The following is a 19,230-nucleotide window of genomic DNA, read 5'->3' on the forward strand; positions in this document are numbered from 1 at the left end:
ACACAAGACGCCACACTCTCACACGACTCTACAGGACAAGGATGAAACAGTAAGAACGAAAAGTTCTATGAATTATTTCTTTGTTTTGTATCACTTCAATAAAAGACCAATTAATCAAGAAACAACGACTGGAAGATTCATTTTTGCTATCGGCAAGTGCATAGACTATATCTCGATTACATCCCCGAATAGTAATGGCAATTAAAAGTTGGACATTGGAAAGTTAAGAAATTGCCATTACAATCCTCTTGTCGTAACAAAGTACTTATTTACCAGTGCTACTCCTTATTTTGATTTGTAATATAATGTATAGCTACTTTGGAAAGGCCCACGTGCTTAACATTTATTGTTTTAATAAAACACTTCCCATTTCATTTCCCTCTTTAGTAAATCTTAATATCTTTTACCTTCCTTTAAGTTTTGCAATCTCCAGAATCAAGACTATGAGTGGGTTTACACAATGCTGGAGTAACTCAGCGACCCAGGCAGCATCTCTGGATAGAAGGAATGGGTGAAGTTTTGGGTCGAGACCCTTCTGAAGAAGGGAAGGTTTCAAATAGTAGAAGCAGAGACGGTAGTTTGTGTCTATCTTCTGTGTGAACCAGTTTCTTCTGCAGTTCCCCACTACACATTAGTGGGTTTATACGCTCTTTCCCACAGTTTTATATCCTCTTTTGCTTCCTTTCTTGACCATGGGATGATGCATTGTTTGTCAACTAGAGCACTATTATAAACAACATCTGCCATCTGAAAAATATGGTGCTGTTTATTCACTTATCGGAAAGAAATGAAGTGAAGAAATTAATGAATATAAATTGGACCAGATTCTTTGGATGATGATCGGTACTTGTGACTTGAAAGGAGATAGTCAGGGATGGTTGCTGTACTGATTGCAAACTCTTGATCATCACAGCAGCACAGTGGTTAAGTTGCTAGTTTAATATCTAAAGACCTGCATTATTAATCCAGAGGGATGAGACTATATTCCAGCAATGCAATTCAACTCATTATATTAGCTCTGGAATGTTTAAAGACTAATCGCAGTTAAGACGATTGTGAAACTTCATGATTATCTTAGAAATCTATCTGCAAATCAGGCCAATCCACTGGGCTTGCCTGATTTGTCCTATGTACAATACAATACAATACAATACAATATAATTTATTTGTCACTTGAACCTCATAGAGGCTCAAGTGAAATGTTGTTTCTGCAGTCATACATACAAGAAAAAAAAGACCCAAGACACAACACAGTTTACACAGACATCCATCACAGCGCATCTCCTCCTCGCTGTGATTGAAGGCAAAAAAACTTATCTCTCCCCTGCACTTCCCTCTCCCCCCGATGTCAGAGTCAAAGTCAGAGCCCCCGGCGGGCGACAACAATTGTCCCGCGGCCATTAACGCTACGCCGGGTGGTGCAAGGCCACGCTCCGGGTCTTGCGGATCCCTCAAAGTGGTTGAATCTCAAGCACCCTCTGAAATGGCAGCAAGCCATCACTTCGAGAGCTGATTAAGGATTAGTTTTAGTTTAAAGATACAGCAAGGAAACAGGTCCTTTGGCCCACTGTGTCCACGCCGACCTACCCATTCACACTAGCTCTATTTTCTTCCACTTTCACGTCCACACTAGGGGCAATTTACAGAGGCTGGTTAACTTACAAATTTGGAAAATCCCAGTGAAAGTGATGAAGAAAATTGTGCTCAACTTTTCCTGCCAAAATAATGCCAAGTCCAATGCCACCTCCATTGTAAAGCAAAATGCTTAAGCAACCATCAGCAGGGTGCAAGCTTAATATCAAAAGGTCACTGTCATGATTGCTCCGCTTGTTATTAATTAATTTTACAAACACAGTATCTCATTTGACTCTCTTTTGAGATCAATACCATAAAGTTGTTTCATCTCTACAGCAGAAACAAATTAAATTTGCGACAGATTTAATTTTTCTCACTACAGTGGGTACAGCTGGTAGAGCTGCTGCCTCACAGCACCAGCGACTCGGGTTTGATCTTGACCTTGAGTGCTGTCTGTGTGGAGTTTGCCCATTCTCCCGGTGACCGCGTGTGTTTCCAACGGGTTTCTCGGTCTCCTCCCACACATCTCCAAGACGTGTGGGTTAATTGGACTCTATAAATTGCCCCTAGTGTGTAAGGAGTGGATGAGAAAGTGGGATAAGATGGAACTAGGGTGAACAAGTGAATGATGGTTGGCATGGATTCAGTGGGTCAAAGAGCCTGTCCCATGTTGTATCTCTAAACATTCCCGGACTCGTCACATAATGTGTCAAATGGTAATTGTTTCCAATCAGTCACTCTTGTAAGTAAATTACTATAAGGGTGGCATACCATTCATTCATGTTTTGTCAATGATTCATATTTTTTTAAATAAACCTAATGGGCCATTGCGGGCTCCACCTTTACTGAGTCATCGGTGCCGGCTCTGATTCATTCTGTATCTTTTTATACCTCTCGTTTCCCTCTCCCCTGACTCTCAGTCTGAAGAAGGGTCTCCTAGATACATAGACAATAGGTGCAGGAGTAGGCCATTCGGCCCTTCGAAAGCCAGCACCGCCATTCAATGTGATCATGGCTGACCATCCACGATCAGTACCCTGTTCCTGCCTTCTCCCCATACCCTTCATTCCGCTAGCCCGAAGAGCCTACCCCTTATTCTTAAACTATGGCCCCTGATTCTGGACTCCCCCAACATCTGGAACATGTTTCCTGCATCCAGCATATCCAATCCCTTAATAATTTTATATGTTTCTATAAGATCTCCTCTCATCCTTCTAAATTCCGGTGAAAACAAGCCCAGTCGCTCCATTCTTTCATTACATGACAGATCTTTGGTCCAGCCATCCCGGGAATTAACCTCGTGAGCCTACGCTGCATTTCCTCAATAGCAAGAATGTCCTTCCTCAAATTAGGAGACCAAAACTGCGCACAATACTCCAGGTGTGGTCCCACAAGGGCCCTGTACAACTGCAGAAGGACCTCTTTGCTCCTATACGCAACTCCTCTCGTTATGAAGGCCAATATGCCATTAGCTTTCTTCACTGCTTGTTGTACCCGATGGTTACTTTCAGTGACTGGTGTACTAGGACATATTCCTTTTCCTTTTCTCCTGCGATGCTGCCTGACCCGCTGAGTTACTCCAGCATTTTGGGTCTATCTTTGGTGCAAACATTTCCTTCCTACACATTTTAACTTTTACAATTATTTTTCAATTTTATTGTTCCTTCCCGACCCTTGTTTAATATTGAATTCTCTTCTATAGTGGACTTGATTCTCCAAGAGATATTGCTCTTAATTTCAGACGCTTTCCTTCAGCCTGTTTGATAAAGTTCCGTTGCTTGCCATGTTCAAGCACTTGCTTGCCCTGCCGCACTAGTACCCAGATCTGTTTTTCCCCTCCGAGATATCCATTAACCTGTAAACTTTGTTATATTAAAAATATTCTAGGGCACATTTCACAGGGTCAAGTACAATTAGTTACCCTTCTTCAGAAAATTCAACCCAATGAAAAACTCGGTTGAGTGTGGGTAAAGCAACCCATATGGAAAATATTCAGAAATAAACACGCAGCTAATGCAAGTGTGAGGTGGGGCCACTCAGCAAAGAGGTGCCTATGTCCTTGTACTTTGTCTAAAGTGAAGATATGGAGGTAGTAAATATTGACAGTTGAGAGCAAGATTGATAACTTGATGGTTACAAAGAAAATGTTCAGAGGGTAGTTGAATCATCAACACTCTTGTTTACTTTTTGAATTCATTGAGTTAATAGCCTCTTGGTTCTGTTCCCAGGACTCGTGAAATTTTGGAGTACTGTGTTACACCATATGCCGGAGTAACTCAGCAGGTCAGGCAGCATCTTTGGAGAACATGGTTAGGCAACGTTTCATGTCGGCACCTGTTTTCTGATTGTAACGTCGCCTATCCATGTCCTCCAGAGATGATGCCTGGCCCGCTTACTCCAGCACTTTGCTTTTTTTTGGTGTAAGCCAGCATCTGCGGTTCCTTGTATTACACCAGTATGTATATACGTTCATCGGAGTTTTCTAAAGATTTTCTAAAGCTCATAGTTGTTTGGCTGAAGAAACCGAAGAATCCTTGAGGTGCACTGTAAATTAGAGCTTCACGCAGTAGCTGCAAATATCTGTCATGTCGTGGTCACCATCTTTAGAGAGTTTGTGTACTGGAATTCAAGGACTGAAATATTCATGTTAATATTAATCTTTGTAAAGGGTATCGGGCTGATTTAGTGGTGTAAAATGAGTCAGAACAAAACCTGAAGGAAATAATAATGGGAAAGGAATTTAATCAATTAAAGACAAGTATTTATGAGATGATGACTCACAAAAGGTCTATTGAGACTGATCAGCATGGATTTGCAAACATGATGAATGTGTTTGCCACATGTGTCTGATCCTCTTCATGGGTTCATGAGTGATAGAAGCAGATTTGGGCCATTTGACCCATCAAATCTACTCTGCCATTCAATCATGTCTGATCAATCTCTCTCTCTCCTAACCCCATTCACCTGCCTTCTCCCCATAACCCCTGACACTCCACACTAATCAAGAATCTATCTCTTAAAAATATCCATTGACGTGGCCTCCACAGCCTTCTATGGCAACGAATTCCACAGATTCACCACCCTCTAACGAAATAAATTCCTCCTCCTCCTCATCTCCTTCCTAAAGGTACATCCTTTTTTTTCATAGGCTATAGCCTCTACTGCTAGCCTCTCTCATTAGTGGAAACATCCACTCTATTCAGCTTGATTTGAATATTTTGGTGAGATAACATGGATGTTAGCAAGGCCTTGGTAAGTTCCCCCAGCAGATTGGTCAGATAATTACAAGATCAAGGAGCAATGATAAGTTGGATTCAAAACTGGCTCGGTGATAAGAAGGAAATGCATCAACTGATCTTGAAGCAAACACGACCGTCTCTGTTTGCCAAGACTCCCTATACAAACAATCTGATTTTTTTATTGAGGGATAATGGAAGCAGGAATCTAGCCAAGACGATGAGAGAATGCCGTTCCCCATCATAATTATCATCTACCTGAACAAACAAAAGCTTGTTTAAACATACTGTCTGTCTGAAACACAGCAGCAGACAAAGTGGCATTCATTTGTTGGAGCGCTGACCTAAATTGTGCTCCAGTGGCTGGCATGGGGCTTATCATATCCTTGTAAAAAAATCTTGTAATACATACGTAATATACTGACCCAGTAACAATGGCGTCAACTGAAGCAGGCTTATTCATACCTGGACAATTAACTTTGGTAGGGTATTGGGTGCGAAGAAGGGTCTCGACCTGAAACGTTACCCATTCCTTCTCTCAAGCCTGTCCCGCTGAGTTACTCCAACATTCTGATATCGTAATCTATTTATACTCAAATTATTTTCGTTAAGTCCAGCTACCTCTGGGCCAAATGTGATCAATGGACCTTTCTCTACTGTCTATTGTCTCCCTGAAGACAATTAGCCTTTTATCTGCAGGCCATTCTTTGTGTGAACTTGATTGAGGACCGATCAGGCAGAAAATCTATTTTGAATTCAACCTCCAGAGCATGAATATTGATTCAGTAGAACTCTGTGTCATGATTTCTCAGCAATGGTGTAAGTTGACGATGTAATTGGTTCTTTATATTTCAGATTGGCTTGACAAAACCAAGTTATGTCATAATCATCTAGCAGAAAATGAGGCCCTTCAGCCCACCAGATTCATGCTGCCCATCTAGACTAAGCGCATTTGCCAGAACTTGGTTCCACAACCATCCCAGCTTAAGCGGTTAACCTGCTTTGTCTTGAGTAAAATTAATATGTTGTCTGTGTCGTTCCCAAATCAATGCTCCCAGAGTTCTTCCTTTTCCAACCTCAGTTTTCTTCTCTGCTTCCAAATTTGGGAGGAAATGCTGTTTCCCGTAGCACTTAATAAAGAACAATGGTGACCATCAGTAAACTCTGTCCTGGACTAAATGAGCCAGTAGTAAATTCTGTAGTCTGTAAATGTGGAAACCTGGTACTTTTGGTTCAATTTACCTTGCTGTGCTCCGATGGTGTTTTCCTGCTAGGCTGGGGACTGAAATGTCTGAAATGAAGTGGCAATGCTGTCCTTTCCTCCTTAATGTGGCAGGCACAGTGATGCAGCTGGTAGACGCTCACAACGCCTGAGACACTTGTTCCATCCTGACCCTGGATGTTGTCTGTGTGGATTTGGCACGTGCTCCCCGTGACTGCGTAGCTTTCCAGCAGGTGCTCCGGTTTCCTCTTGAGTCTCAAAAATGTGCGGGTTTGTAGATTAATTGGCAAATGTATTTTGTCCCAAGTGTGAAGGGAGTGGACGCAAAAGTGGGATAACGTAGAACTAATGTCAATGGGTGTCTGACAGTCTGCATGCACTTGGTGGGCCGAAGGGCCTGCTTCCACGCTGTATCTCTAAACAAAATAAACTCACAGTTGGGGGGTGACACAGTGGTGCCTCACAGCGCCAGAGTCCCAGGTTCAATCCTGGCCACGGATGCTGTCTGTACGGAGTTTGTACGTTCTTTCTGTGACCGTGTGGGGTTTCTCCAGTTTCTCCGGTTTCCTCCCACACTCCATAGATGTACAGGTTTGTAGATTAATTTGGCTTCTGAAATTGTAAATTGGCCCTAATGCTAGTGCACGGGGATCACTGGTCTGCGCAGACTCGGTGGGCCGATGGGCTTGTTTCCGCGCTGTATCTCAAGTCTAAAGCTGTGCGCACACGGATGATCTTTGTTTTAACTGCTAATTGTTGACAAACCTTTTTTTTAAATATTGAGAATTTACCGTTCATGATTTTGACATTTGTTTAGACCTTGATCACTTAAAAAAAAAAAAAAAAAAAAAAAAAAAAAAAAAAAATTATTGCTGGAATCATATGTTGACACTGAAAAGTTTGCACAAAAGCTGCTGTCAGTTGTAATTGTATTGAATAATTCCTTTGTGGATTGCAGAATATGGGCCATTGTTCACAAGTGCTTGGTGTTCTGTGATACGTTACCTAGTGAATATCAGCAAGTGTTTTTACAGAAAATGGGATAAGTGGTCGAAGGATTTCACCATTTTGTTTTCACACATATTCTGCTAGGAACGTCTGATGATCAGAAACGGGGAAGAATTTTTAGATTAACTATCCCCAGGCTCAATTTTGTTGCATTCATTATTGCACCTGTCTTGGATTATTAATTTTTTTGTGTGGTCGGGTTCTGCACTGGGTTGAACCTTTGCCCACTCACTGAGCCATCATGAGAATTGCACTTGAACTGTGTAATTAATCTTTGAGAAAAATGGATGAGAAAGGGACGCAAGAATGGTGCACCAATAGAGACCCGGGTTCGATCCTAAAGGGGCTGTCCCACTTGGGCAACCTAATTGGCGAGTTAAGAAGAATTTAGGAGAGTTTGAAAAAATGTCATGTTGAAGACCTCCTTCGACTAAGGTGAAGACTAGCTACGACTAACTTCGGGAAAATTGGACAACGAATAGTGGAGAGTGAAGACGACCTCCTTCGATCTCCCTTCAACGATGATGAAGACTATCTACGACTACCTTCGACTACCCTCGATTACCTACGACTAACATGCCGACCTACTACGACTAAACCTACGAGTAAAAAAAGCACTGATTTTTTTTTCATGGCAACCTTTTTTTTTATTCGCGGGCAGTTTTCAGCATGTTGAAAAATACGGCGCAACGTAGCTGAGGCCTCGGGTACACGGGGACTACTCTCGAGCATGAAGGAGAGTTACAAAGACCTCCTACGACCTCGTGTCGATCATGCTGCGGGTTTGAGTCGAGGGCAAACTGGCCAGAACTCGCGGATTAGGTCGCCCAAGTGGGACAGCCCCTTTAGATTGCTGACTGTACGTTCTCCCTGTGACCACATGGGTTTTCTCCGTGTGCTCGGCTTTCCTCTCAAATTCCACAGATGCGCAGGTTTGGTGGTTTCTGTAAATCCCCCGACTGTGTAGGATTCACACAGGGATAACATAGAATTAGTTCACAGGTGATCGTTGGTCGGAGCGGATTCGGCAATCCGAAGTGCCTGTTTTCCACAAAGTATCTCTAAACTAAACTAAACTAAACTATGAACTGACCTAAACTATGAATGTGATGAAAAGGGGTTGGCAGAGGAAGGAAGAACAGTGGTAATATTTAAGAAGGATAATTAGAGTAAAATAAATCTTTTTAGTAAGTAGCAGGTGATCTTTTATCGCCATTGACATTGTGTTTCTGTGAGGTCTTTAATTCTTGAAGTGCACTTTCCATCAGGCAATAATAATGATTAGTGGTGCTTGACAGGTTCAACTCAAATATTCAGAGGTTCTTAATGCGTTGGACTGTTGAATATTTGAGTTAAAGATAGCCTTGGGAGCAATGAGCAACCAGAACATGGGCAGATTATCAGTGAATTGCTAGTTGGCCTGTCCGTTTGATATTCTGTCGGTCATGGACTTTCTCTCGGACCATGGTGCCTGTTTAGATATTTTTTTTCTCCCTCCTGAGATCTGGTGGAATTTCCAATCTAAAAATGTCCTGTGTTCATAGTTAATTATCTCCAGGTAATTCTCATCAAACCAGTTTGGGAGATTTCTGGCATAAAGCTCAGAGTCTTTTCACAGGTACTAATTATGGTGGACCACAGAACAAATGACATGTTGTAGACACTATGTGGCTCCTGTTGTGTGGGGAGATCTGGCTGCCTATGAATTGATGTCAGAAGAGGTATCTGCAGGGCCCACGAGACACGACAGCAAAGTTTCATTGTTTTGAGGCACGATTAACAAAGATTACCAAGATTAAGTGATCTCCAGAGTATTGTTAGCAGCGGTCATGTCATAAGGAATAGTAAAATTAGGCCATTCGGCTCATCAAGTTTACTTCGCCATTCAATCATGGCTGATCTATCTCTCCCTCCTAACCCCATGATGTTGGCGATGTGGTCATTCTTCCAGTCGTCTCCTCGATTTATAGACGGTAACGGTGGTGCCAGGAACTGCACTTGTGGTGTTGCAATGAAGTTCCCTGCTTTTTCTTTCTGGCAAAACGTGGTTGTTTGCACTGAGCATCTTTTCAGCAGACGGGCTCTGTTGGAATTTCCGTTGACTACACCCTCCTTGCCAATTGTTTGACTCGAGGGTTATTTTTTTTTAATAAGGTGAGAGTAGAAATCATGTACAGTTCCAGGAAGACAGCATATGTACTGATGATTATAGCCGGCTGCCGGGTATGAGTGAGTGCGCTGTGACATTACTTATCCCACGGGGAACTGGTGAGATTCCAGATTATTTCATTTCTGATGGCAAAGCTCACCCCATGAAGACAGCTTTTTTAATTCTGGATTGCCCTTCCTGAAGAAAGTATTCTAATCCACTTGATTAGTTTAGAGATACTGGGCGCGGTAACAGGCCCTTCCCCCCCCCCCCCCCCCCCCACCAAGTCCGCGCCGACCAGAGATCCCCACATACTAACACTATCTTACAACCACTAGGGACATTTATAATTTTACTGAAGCTATTTAACCAACAAACCTGTACGTCTTTGGAGTTTGGAAGGAAACCAGAGATCCTGGGGGAAATCCACGCAGGTTACAGGGAGAACGTACACACTCCGTCCAGACAGCACCCGTGGTCAGGATCGAACCTGGGTCTCTGGTGCTGTGAAGGCAGCAACTCTGGCAGAAGACCAAGGAACTCATTGTAGACTTCAGGAAGTCTAGGGGCGGCACGCACACCCCCATCCACATCAACGGGACGGAGGTGGAACGTGTTTCCAGCTTCAGGTTCCTGGGGGTCAACATCTCCGATGACCTCTCTTGGACCCACAATACCTCAACTCTGGTCAAGAAGGTTCACCAGCGTCTCGTCTTCCTGAGGAGACTGAAGAAGGTCCATCTGTCTCCTCAGATCCTGGTGAACTTCTACCGCTGCACCATCAAGAGCATCCTTACCAACTGTATCACAGTATGGTATGGCACCTGCTCTGTCTCCGACCGGAAAGCACTGCAGAGGGTGGTGAAAATTGCCCAACGCATCACCGGTTCCTCGCTCCCCTCCATTGAGTCTGTCCAAAGCAAGCGTTGTCTGCGGAGGGCGCTCAGCATCGCCAAGGCCTGCTCTCACCCCAACCATGGACTGTTTACCCTCCTACCATCCGGGAGCCGCTACAGGTCTCTCCATTGCCGGACCAGCAGGTCCAGGAACAGCTTCTTCCCTGCGGCTGTCACACTACTCAACACTGTACCTCGGTGACTGCCAATCACCCCCCCCCCCCGGACACTCCTCCCACAGGAAAAACACTATGTCTGTATACATGTAAATAGATTTATTTATTGAAATCATATTCTATGTTGCTCTTCCAGGGAGATGCTAACTGCTTTTCGTTGTCTCTGTACTGTAAACTGACAATGACAATTAAAGTTGAATCTGAATCTGAACCTGAACTCTACCGCTGCGCCACCGCAACACCTGGAAATGTGTGTTTGTGTCACAGCTCTTGAGCGTTAAAGCAGAGTGATGTTTGGGTGCGTCAGCACTGGAGCTGTAGATAAGGGGGCGAACATTCCAGTTCCAGAACTACCACCATACCTGAAACATTACCCAGCTGCCTGACCCGCTGAGTTACTCCAGCACTTTGTGATTGACTAAATTGATGAGATTGTGATCAGAAAAAGTATGTTTGACGTTTCGGGCCAGACGCATAAATATAGATACTATTGGAAGATTAATTTGAAGCCAACAGCATTCTGTTCTGCTCCTCTGATTGTTCGCCATCTTATTTCTGATGTGTTTAAAATTGAATTCTCTCTTGGTTGGGATAATGATTAGTATTAAGAAGTGTCTTTGCAGCGGCTTAAGTACCGCTAATTGCCTGTCCCACTGGGGAAAGGGTGGATGTGATTCAGTTCTGCATGGTGCTGTGTTAACTCTGCCCATGGTGCTAGATTAATTATTAATTTTACTTTTCTGTAATGCAGGGTAACTGCCAGTCTTGGTGTTTATAGAGTTGTAGAGAATATCAGAAATTCTGTAACGCCATTGAGACAGGATCAGTGCACAGTGGTAGACACAAAATGCTGGAGTAACTCAGCGGGTCAGGCAGCATCTCGGGAGAGAAGGAATGGGCGGCGTTTCGGGTTGAGATCATTCCTCAGACTGATGCCAGGGGAGGGGGTGGGACAAAGATGGAATGTAGTTGTAGACAGTAAGACTAGTGGGAGAATGGGGAAGGAGAGAGAAAGCAAAGGCAATCTGAAGTTAGGGAAGTCGATGTTCATACCACTAGGGTGTAAACTACCCAAGCAAAGTATGAGGTGCTGTTCCTTCAGTTTGCGCTGGGCCTCACATTGGAGGAGGCCCAGGACAGATTGGGATTGAAGTGTTGAGCCACCGGGAGATCAGGTAGGTTAAGACAGACTGAGCGGAGGGAGGTACAGTGTACAGGATCAGTGTACAGTAGTCTACATTGTCAACAGTACTGGTTATTTGTGGCAAGCACGGGTGGTACCTTTCACGTTCGTTGCTTCTAACTAAACCTTTTAATGCATTGTGCCATAAGCTAGGCTGTGTGCAACTTCTGTAAACGAGTGGCATTCAGTAGTATTGACGGGGGATAGTTGCTCCTGTGTGAAATGACCAAACATTTCTCGTTAGATGCATTTCTCCTTCTCCTGGGGTGACGCTTGTTTGGTGGTGAGTAGTCGCCCAAACAGCTGTACCTTTTTTGGGTCGCCGCTGAATTTTCAACATGTTGAAAATTTTCGGCAACCTGCTGCGACTATGACGGGTGCCGGCAAGTTGCCGAAAAAAACCGCGTGTGGGACAGGTCCTTTACCATGCCTTTTAAAAAAAAAAACTTTGATCCCTCTGAAAAATACACAAATGTTATTTCATCTTGATGGTTTCAAAATTAGTCTCGTGCCTTAATTGTGTTTCTGATGGAATGGAGTGAAGAAGTGCATGAGGTTATGAGTAAAAAAAGAAATAAATCCACTGTCCGGTAAAGAAATAAAGATGGTGCAAAGGAAACCAAAAAATATGATTAGATTTGGGGTCAACACAGTGCTGAAACAGGCCCTTCAGCCCACCGAGTCTGCACCAACTAGTGATCACCCCATACACTAGCACTATCCTACACACTAGAGACTGTTTACATTTACAAACCTATAGGTCTTTGGCGTGTGGGAGGAAACCGGAGCCCCCGGACAAAACCCAAGCTGTCACGGGGAGAATGTAAAAACTCTGTATTGACAGCACCCGTAGTCAGAATCAAACCCGTGTCTCTGGCACTGTGTGGCAGCAACTGTACCTCAGCGCCACCGTGCTGCCCCAATTCGAGTCGAGTCCATTTTATTTGTCACATACACATACAAAATGTACAGTGAAATGAAAGTGGCAATGCTTGCGTTGACTGTGTCAGAGACCCAGATTCAATCATGGCCTCGGGTGCTGTCTGCGTGGAGATTGCGCACTCTCCCTGGGACCACATGGATTTCCTCCAGGTGCTCTGGTTTCCACCTACATTCCAAAGATGTGCGGGTTTGTAGGTTAATTGGCCTCTGTAAATTGCCCCTAGTGTGTAGGTAGTGGAAGTGGGATAACATAGAACTGTGTGAACGAGTAATTGATGGTCGGCTGGGTCAAAGGGCCTGTTTGCCTGCTGCATCACTCAACTGAACTAAATTGGAGGTTAAATGAACAGCCTACAACTGTATAGGTTCTGCAGTTCACAAGCTATAGGAGTAGAATTGGGCCATTCGTCCGATCAAGTCTACTCCGCCATTCAATCATGGCTGATCTCTGCCTCCTAATCCCATTTTCCTTGCCTTCTCCCCTTAATCTTTGATACATGTTCTAATCAAGAAATTGTCTATCCCTGCCTTAAAAAATATCCGCTGACTGGGCCTCTACAGCCCTCTGTGGCAATGAGTTCCACAGATGAACCACCCTCTGACTAAAGCAGTTCCTCCTCACCTCATTTCTAAGAGTGCCCTTTAATTCTGAGGCTATGACCTCTGATCCTAGACTCTCCCACCAGTGGAAACATCCTTTCCACATCCACATTATCTGCAGTTTCCTCCTTTGTGCCAATGAGTAAAGCTAATTTGCTACCGTAAATTGCCTCTTAGTGTAGGTGAATGACAGGAAAACAGAGGTGGGGGAGGAGGAATAGTGATTGATAGTGAGAGAGGGAAAAAATGATCATGGTAACGATGGTTGGCGCTAAATTGGTGGGCAAACGGACCTAGTTCTCTGCTGTTTAACCATGACTTATGTGTGGAAAATATTCGAGCTACAGCAGATTTGCTGTTACTACCTGACCTCATTTTGGGAACAAAGAGTGCTTTGAATTAGTTTAACAGTATATGGACTCAGCTTTTTCCTGCTGCAAATGTTGTTGGGCAAGTACAATATACAACTGAGTTAATCTAAGTTAAACCACAGTGAACACATTTAAATTAATACGCACAAGTATCTGAGGGAAGATGGAAATTATTTTTACATTCCAGTTTATGTCTGCAATGCATAGCTTAAAGAATGGAGAAAACTGATTCAGCGCTGTCTCGAAAGGGAATTGAAGATTTTTTTTTTTAGTTTGCCTCCTCCTAACATTCATCGACCTGAATCTCATAATTCCCCCCCCCCTCTCTCTCCCTCTCCCCCCTCTCCCAAATGTGACTTCATCCAACTGTTATCCTTCACCAAAGACAGACACAAAAAGGCTGGGTCTCTCTTGTCCAGCAGTGGCTCCTGTTGCACCACTCTCAATCCCAATGTACCACTGATAATTCCTCAACTACCCAACCTATGCATGCTGCTAGATCTGCTGATTTCCTCTGGCCCAGATTGATTGTTACTCCAGATTTTGGCACCCGCAGTCTCTTATCTCTAATTGGAAATGTCTCCTGGATGGAAAATATTTTTCCAAATTGCATCCTAGCCCTGTGAGCTTTAGTGCACATTGAGCCAATATCCTTTCTCCAACTCAGTGCTTCCTGTTACAGCTGTTTATGTTGCTAATTTTGTGGTGCTTTTTTTGGGGGGGGAAAGCCTCCTTTTGTTAGTTCAGGAAATTAAACCTTCCTTTAGCTAACAGATGAACATTGAACTATTGCTTCTAGAGATGGAAAAAAAATAGTTACCTGGGATTGTGGTTCAAGATCATTTTTACCAATTCTACTTGTTCAAGTGTCAGAATTTCCAGTTTTTGTTCTATTTTTTTTCATTATTGTGTGTGTGTGTGTGTGTGTATGTGTGTGTGTAAGTGTGTGTGATCTGTGTGTGTGTGTGTGTGTATTTTGTGTAAGTGTGTGTGTGGCGTTGTGTGAACGTGTGTGTGTGTGTGTGTGTGTGTCTGTGTATGTGTGTGTGTGTGTGTGGTTGTCCATGTGTTACTAATAGTTATGTACCTACTGTGTCATTTAACTCATTATTATTTGTTGCAGGTGGGGAAGAGGATTTGGACTAGTTGGGATCATTTTTGGAAAAGAGAGTGCTTTGAATCAGCCAAACAGTATATATGGACTTAGTTTCTATGTGCTACAAATGTTGTTGGGTGAGTACAGCTTACGTCTAAGTTAATATGATTCCCATTTGGTGATCTCAGCTTCATAGAGTCACACAGTGTGGAAACAGGCCCTTCTGTCTAACATACAACTTCAGTGAAGGCTTAATTTGTTGAATTATAAAGTTTGTGCAGAGCTGATCTTCATCAGTCCTTAACCTACTTAAGAATGTTGCCATGGTGACTGGGTGTTTATCCATCTCAGTGAGGTCAGCCAGGTTTTCCACTTTTTTTTTTTTTTTTTATCGTTCCAAATACTAATTTTAAATTAATTTATATCCGGATTATTTGAAATGTGGAAAAAGTGTTTTTATTCCCACTGATCAACAAAATTGATCGTCGTTATGCACTTTATGAATTTACTGAGCCCAGCTCTTAATGTCTCAGTCTTCCTAATTTTGCCCGTTAAATGCCATTGGTAAGATGATCTACTTTCAAGATGCAGCATTCTTCTGATCAGTAATTATATTTTGTCACCATGAAGATGGGGGTGGAAGACGGCTGTAGGTTCACTGGGCTCCACGTTAGGTATCTGAATACTGACACTAGATTATGTGAAAAGATTCAATCTCCTTCCCTCATGTTTGATTTATGCTTGTTTCGCATTCACGTTCCCCTCGGTATCTTACAGAGAAAACAAAATTCAAGGAAAGACAGAAAATGCTGGAGTAACTCAGCAGATCAGGCAGTATCTCTGGAGAACATGGATAGGTGACATTTCAGGTTGAGGCCCATCTTCGGACTGAGTGAGATGTGGGGGGGGGGGGGGGGGGGGGAGGAAGAGAGGATGGGCAGGACAGAGCATGGCTGGTAATAGGTGGACATAGGCAAGGGGGGGGGGGGTTTTTAGATGGGCAGGTTGTTGGACGAAGGCCAGAGAAAAGACAGCTGTGAGACATGGATAGGGAGTTGCCAAAAGTTGTGAATTGTGTAGCTGGTCGAAACGGGTAGAAGGGCAAGGAAAAACCAGTGCAAGGAATGGCCTTAAATAGGGTTTGTTATCTCTGTGTCCTTTTTTTATTCCAGGAAAAGAATCCAAATGCCACTGGACTGAGTAAATCCTGCTTTGTGATAGTAAAACACTGCGCTTGATCCAAATTAAACATTGGCTCTGTTTAAAAAGTCAGGCTTTAACGTGGAGCAAACTGAGGAATCTAGTGGCCAGTGAACTACTTTGGAATTGTGCTCTGTCATGGTTCATTGATCTCATTAACCAGTTTTGCTACTGCGTTGAAAGCTTAAAGCTCAGAATCCTATTGCAACATTCTGCTTCATTTTGGGAACGTCATGAATGGAAATTAATTTCTAATCCTGCAATTGGAACTTATGTGGAGCAAGACTAAATAGTTTGGTTTAAATTTCGCTCTGGTGAGAATCCAAGGAAAGAAAGTGAGATTAGCACATCTGATTTTATCGAGCTTTCAATATTCTATGGTTTCTTGTGATGCTACTGTGGTAGAATTTCTGGCGGCACAGAGGTAGAGTTGCTGCCTTAAGGCGCCAGAGACGCAGGTTTGAGATTCTGACTACGGATGCTGTCTGTACAGAGTTTATGTGTTCTCCCCGTGACCTGCGTGGGTTTTCTCCAGGTGCTCTGGTTTCCTCCCACACTCCAAACACTCCAGGTTTGTAGGTTAATTGGCTTTGGTAAAATTGTAAATTGTCGCTAGTGTGTAGGATAGTGCTAGCGTACACAGGGTGGACTGAAGGGCCTTTCTCTAAAACCAACAGTGCAAAGCCTAAATTTTATATCTTCATTTAAAGTCATTTAGTTCAAGATGAAACCTTGATCCTAAATCTAATAAAGTAATGAGGTTTGATTTGGTTGCAGTAGATTGGAAAAGTGAATTAAAAAGTATGGCAGTCGATAAGCAATCAAACGTTTAATGAATAATTTGTTTACAACATATACATATCCTTTTAAGGCAATTTAAAAAACAACAGGAAAAGTGGTTCAACCATGACTTAAAAAGTTAAAGATAGTGTTAGATCTGAGAAAAAAACATTCAGTCAGTGTGAAGATTGCGGTCATTTTTGGAATTTGGCGAAGACCATACATTGATAAGGAGAGTAGAATAAGAGAGTAATTTAGCAAGAAAAATAAAAAAATAAAGTGTTGATGCTTCTGTGGACATTTGTCAATAAAGATGGGCAGGACTTAATGCTAAAAGCTGGTAACATTTCAGGTCCCTGTCCCAGTTCTAACTAATTTGTTCAAGAAGGAACTGCAGATGCTGGAAAATCGAAGGTAGACAAAAGTGCTGGAGAAACTCGGCGGGTGCGGCAGCATCTATGGAGCGAAGGAAATATGCAATGTTTCGGGCAGAAACTTCTGAAGGGTTTCGGCCCGAAACGTTGCCCATTTTCTTCGCTCCATAGATGCTGCCGCACCCGCTGAGTTTCTCCAGCACTTTTGTCTACCTCTAACTAATTTGTCTCCAGTTGTGGGTCAGAGAAATGAGGTTGGCCACCTTTGATTGCGGAAGATACAAGGAACAGCAGATGTTGCTTTACTACAACAGACACAATGTGCTTGAGTAACTCAGCAGATCAGTCAGCATCTCTGGAGATCATGGATAGGTGATATTTTGGATTGGGGTCATTTTCAGGTTGTGATTATGTATATGATACAAGATGGGCAACGTTTCGGGTCAGGTCCCATCTTCGTTCTGAAGTAGATTGCTCAATAGTTAGCTGGAATGGATTGGATTTGTCGTGCTTTGTATGAGCAGAACTCACCTGGAGAGTGTTCCTATTGTTTAGGGTGATGTCATTTGCAGCATGAACTCCTTGCTCTTTTTGCTTTGTCCAGTCAATGTTAGTATCCTTTGTGCAACCTTAAATAACTTGTCTATTTGTCCTGCAATCCTCGCTGAAATGTGGACATGCATTCCATGGATTCAGTATATCACATTTTCCTGTTTATAACCTGATATGATGACCCCCAAATGCATTACCTTGCTTTTCTATTTTGAATCCCATTTGCTGTATGTTTGGTCACCCAACTAATTCTATTGACATCCTCTTCATCCTTCACCTTCCTTGCTTGCTACTAATCGCATTGCCAGTGTTGGTTTGTCTGTAAACTTCGAAGTGTGGACCCTATCTTATGTTTGATCATTCAGCTACACCACATAAAGAGACCAGCACCAAACCCTGCAGAATGCTTATTAACCTTTTCCTTCCTGACACCGAGTCAGTTCTGTATCCAATCTGTGACTTTCTTTCTCTTCACCCATAGAGAGAGGGCATTCAAGGAAAGGTTACAAAACTGCCACTTGTGGTGGTTTTAGTGAACTCGACCCTTTTATTGCAAAGTTCAAATCAGAAAATACTGTAGATGGGGCCCATCTCACTTTTATATTGTACATTTTGGAATTATTTGAAACTGAATCTGTGATCGTTCTGATATGTGTTATATTTTGCTTTTATTTTAGTTTGACATTCCTCTCACCATCAACTTTAATTTATGTATTGCTGTAATAGTAAAGCACCCCAAGCAAGCCATCTTACTGGTGTGAAGTTGAATAAAAATTGGCATGAGGTAAAGAAGTAGACTTTGGGTTGGTTCATTGGATTGTGGAATAAGTATTATTTGACATATTTCATATTTTCTTACAACAGAGGGGGTCACTATGAACATTCTTTCACACATTTTCTAATAACCCTTTCTCTCTCGCCTGCCCTCGTCTTTCCCTCACCGTCTCCCTCACTTCTCATACTACCCACCTTCATTGTGTCTGATTTGTAGTTCCCAATTATCTTACATCTGTGGGGCTTAGAAAGCAGGAACCCCTGTGATGGGAGTGGCGCTGGGGGGGGGGGGGGGGGGGGAGGGCAACCCTTATAGATAAAGGGAGAGCAAGTAAAGTCCACACGCATGGTACCTAAGATCAGGATGAAACCTAGATGACAGTAGGACTAATGGCTGAGCCAATGTCTAGCCCCGTAAATAGATTGTAAGCAGGATTTTTTATGGATACAGTTGGAACAGAAAAAGGTTTACCGTAGAAATTCAGAAGTTAAGGGCTTGATAGGTTAAAACTGTGATGGAGTGACGGAATATATTGTAAACTAACCATTTTTAGGATTAAATTCAATAAGAGTAAAATCATTCTGTTTCATGGACCGTTTACTGGAATATTTGTACATGTACTCCCATGTGTCTAAAATGGTACATTTTAGTTTTAGATCATAATGCTAAGGGCTTAGATGAGGTGAAATTTGTTAAGTGTGAATTTACTCAATTAATCTGCAAATGGTCCTGCTGGAAATGGAGCAAAATTTGACCTCTTGGGAAACAAGGCAGGTCAGGTGAGTGACGTGGGAGAGCACTTTGGAACCGATGACCATTAACTAGTTATGGGAAATTGCTCGAGACGAGCCCTGTCCTTTTTCAAGAACATTCAAAGGGCAGGGATTGGGGGGAATTGATATGGGGGAGGCCGTTTGTAGGTATATCTGGGAAGTGGGAGGCTTTTAAAAGTGAGATTGTGAGAGTTCGGGGCCGGGCCTGTTCCTGTTAGTGAAGAGCAAAGGCTAGGCTGGTGCGAGTAGGAAACACTGACCCTCAAGAGATGCTGAGGCTCTGGTCAAGAGAAAAAAGCATATGTCAGGAGTGGGCAGCTGG

The 19,230-nt window shown here is 43.0% G+C and overlaps 1 protein-coding gene across 1 annotated transcript in view; it reads left to right on the forward strand.

The window, feature by feature from the left end:
• The window catches only part of vkorc1l1 (vitamin K epoxide reductase complex, subunit 1-like 1), a 36,471-nt gene that overhangs the window by 11,390 nt on the left and 5,851 nt on the right, over positions 1-19,230 (forward strand). The window contains exon 2 of the mRNA XM_055658056.1: positions 14,482-14,591. Within this exon, the coding sequence (XP_055514031.1) occupies positions 14,482-14,591 (110 nt within the window). The remainder of the gene's footprint in view (positions 1-14,481; positions 14,592-19,230) is intronic.

This window comes from Leucoraja erinacea, chromosome 28, assembly GCF_028641065.1.
Source record: "Leucoraja erinacea ecotype New England chromosome 28, Leri_hhj_1, whole genome shotgun sequence".
Lineage (NCBI taxonomy): Eukaryota > Metazoa > Chordata > Chondrichthyes > Rajiformes > Rajidae > Leucoraja > Leucoraja erinaceus.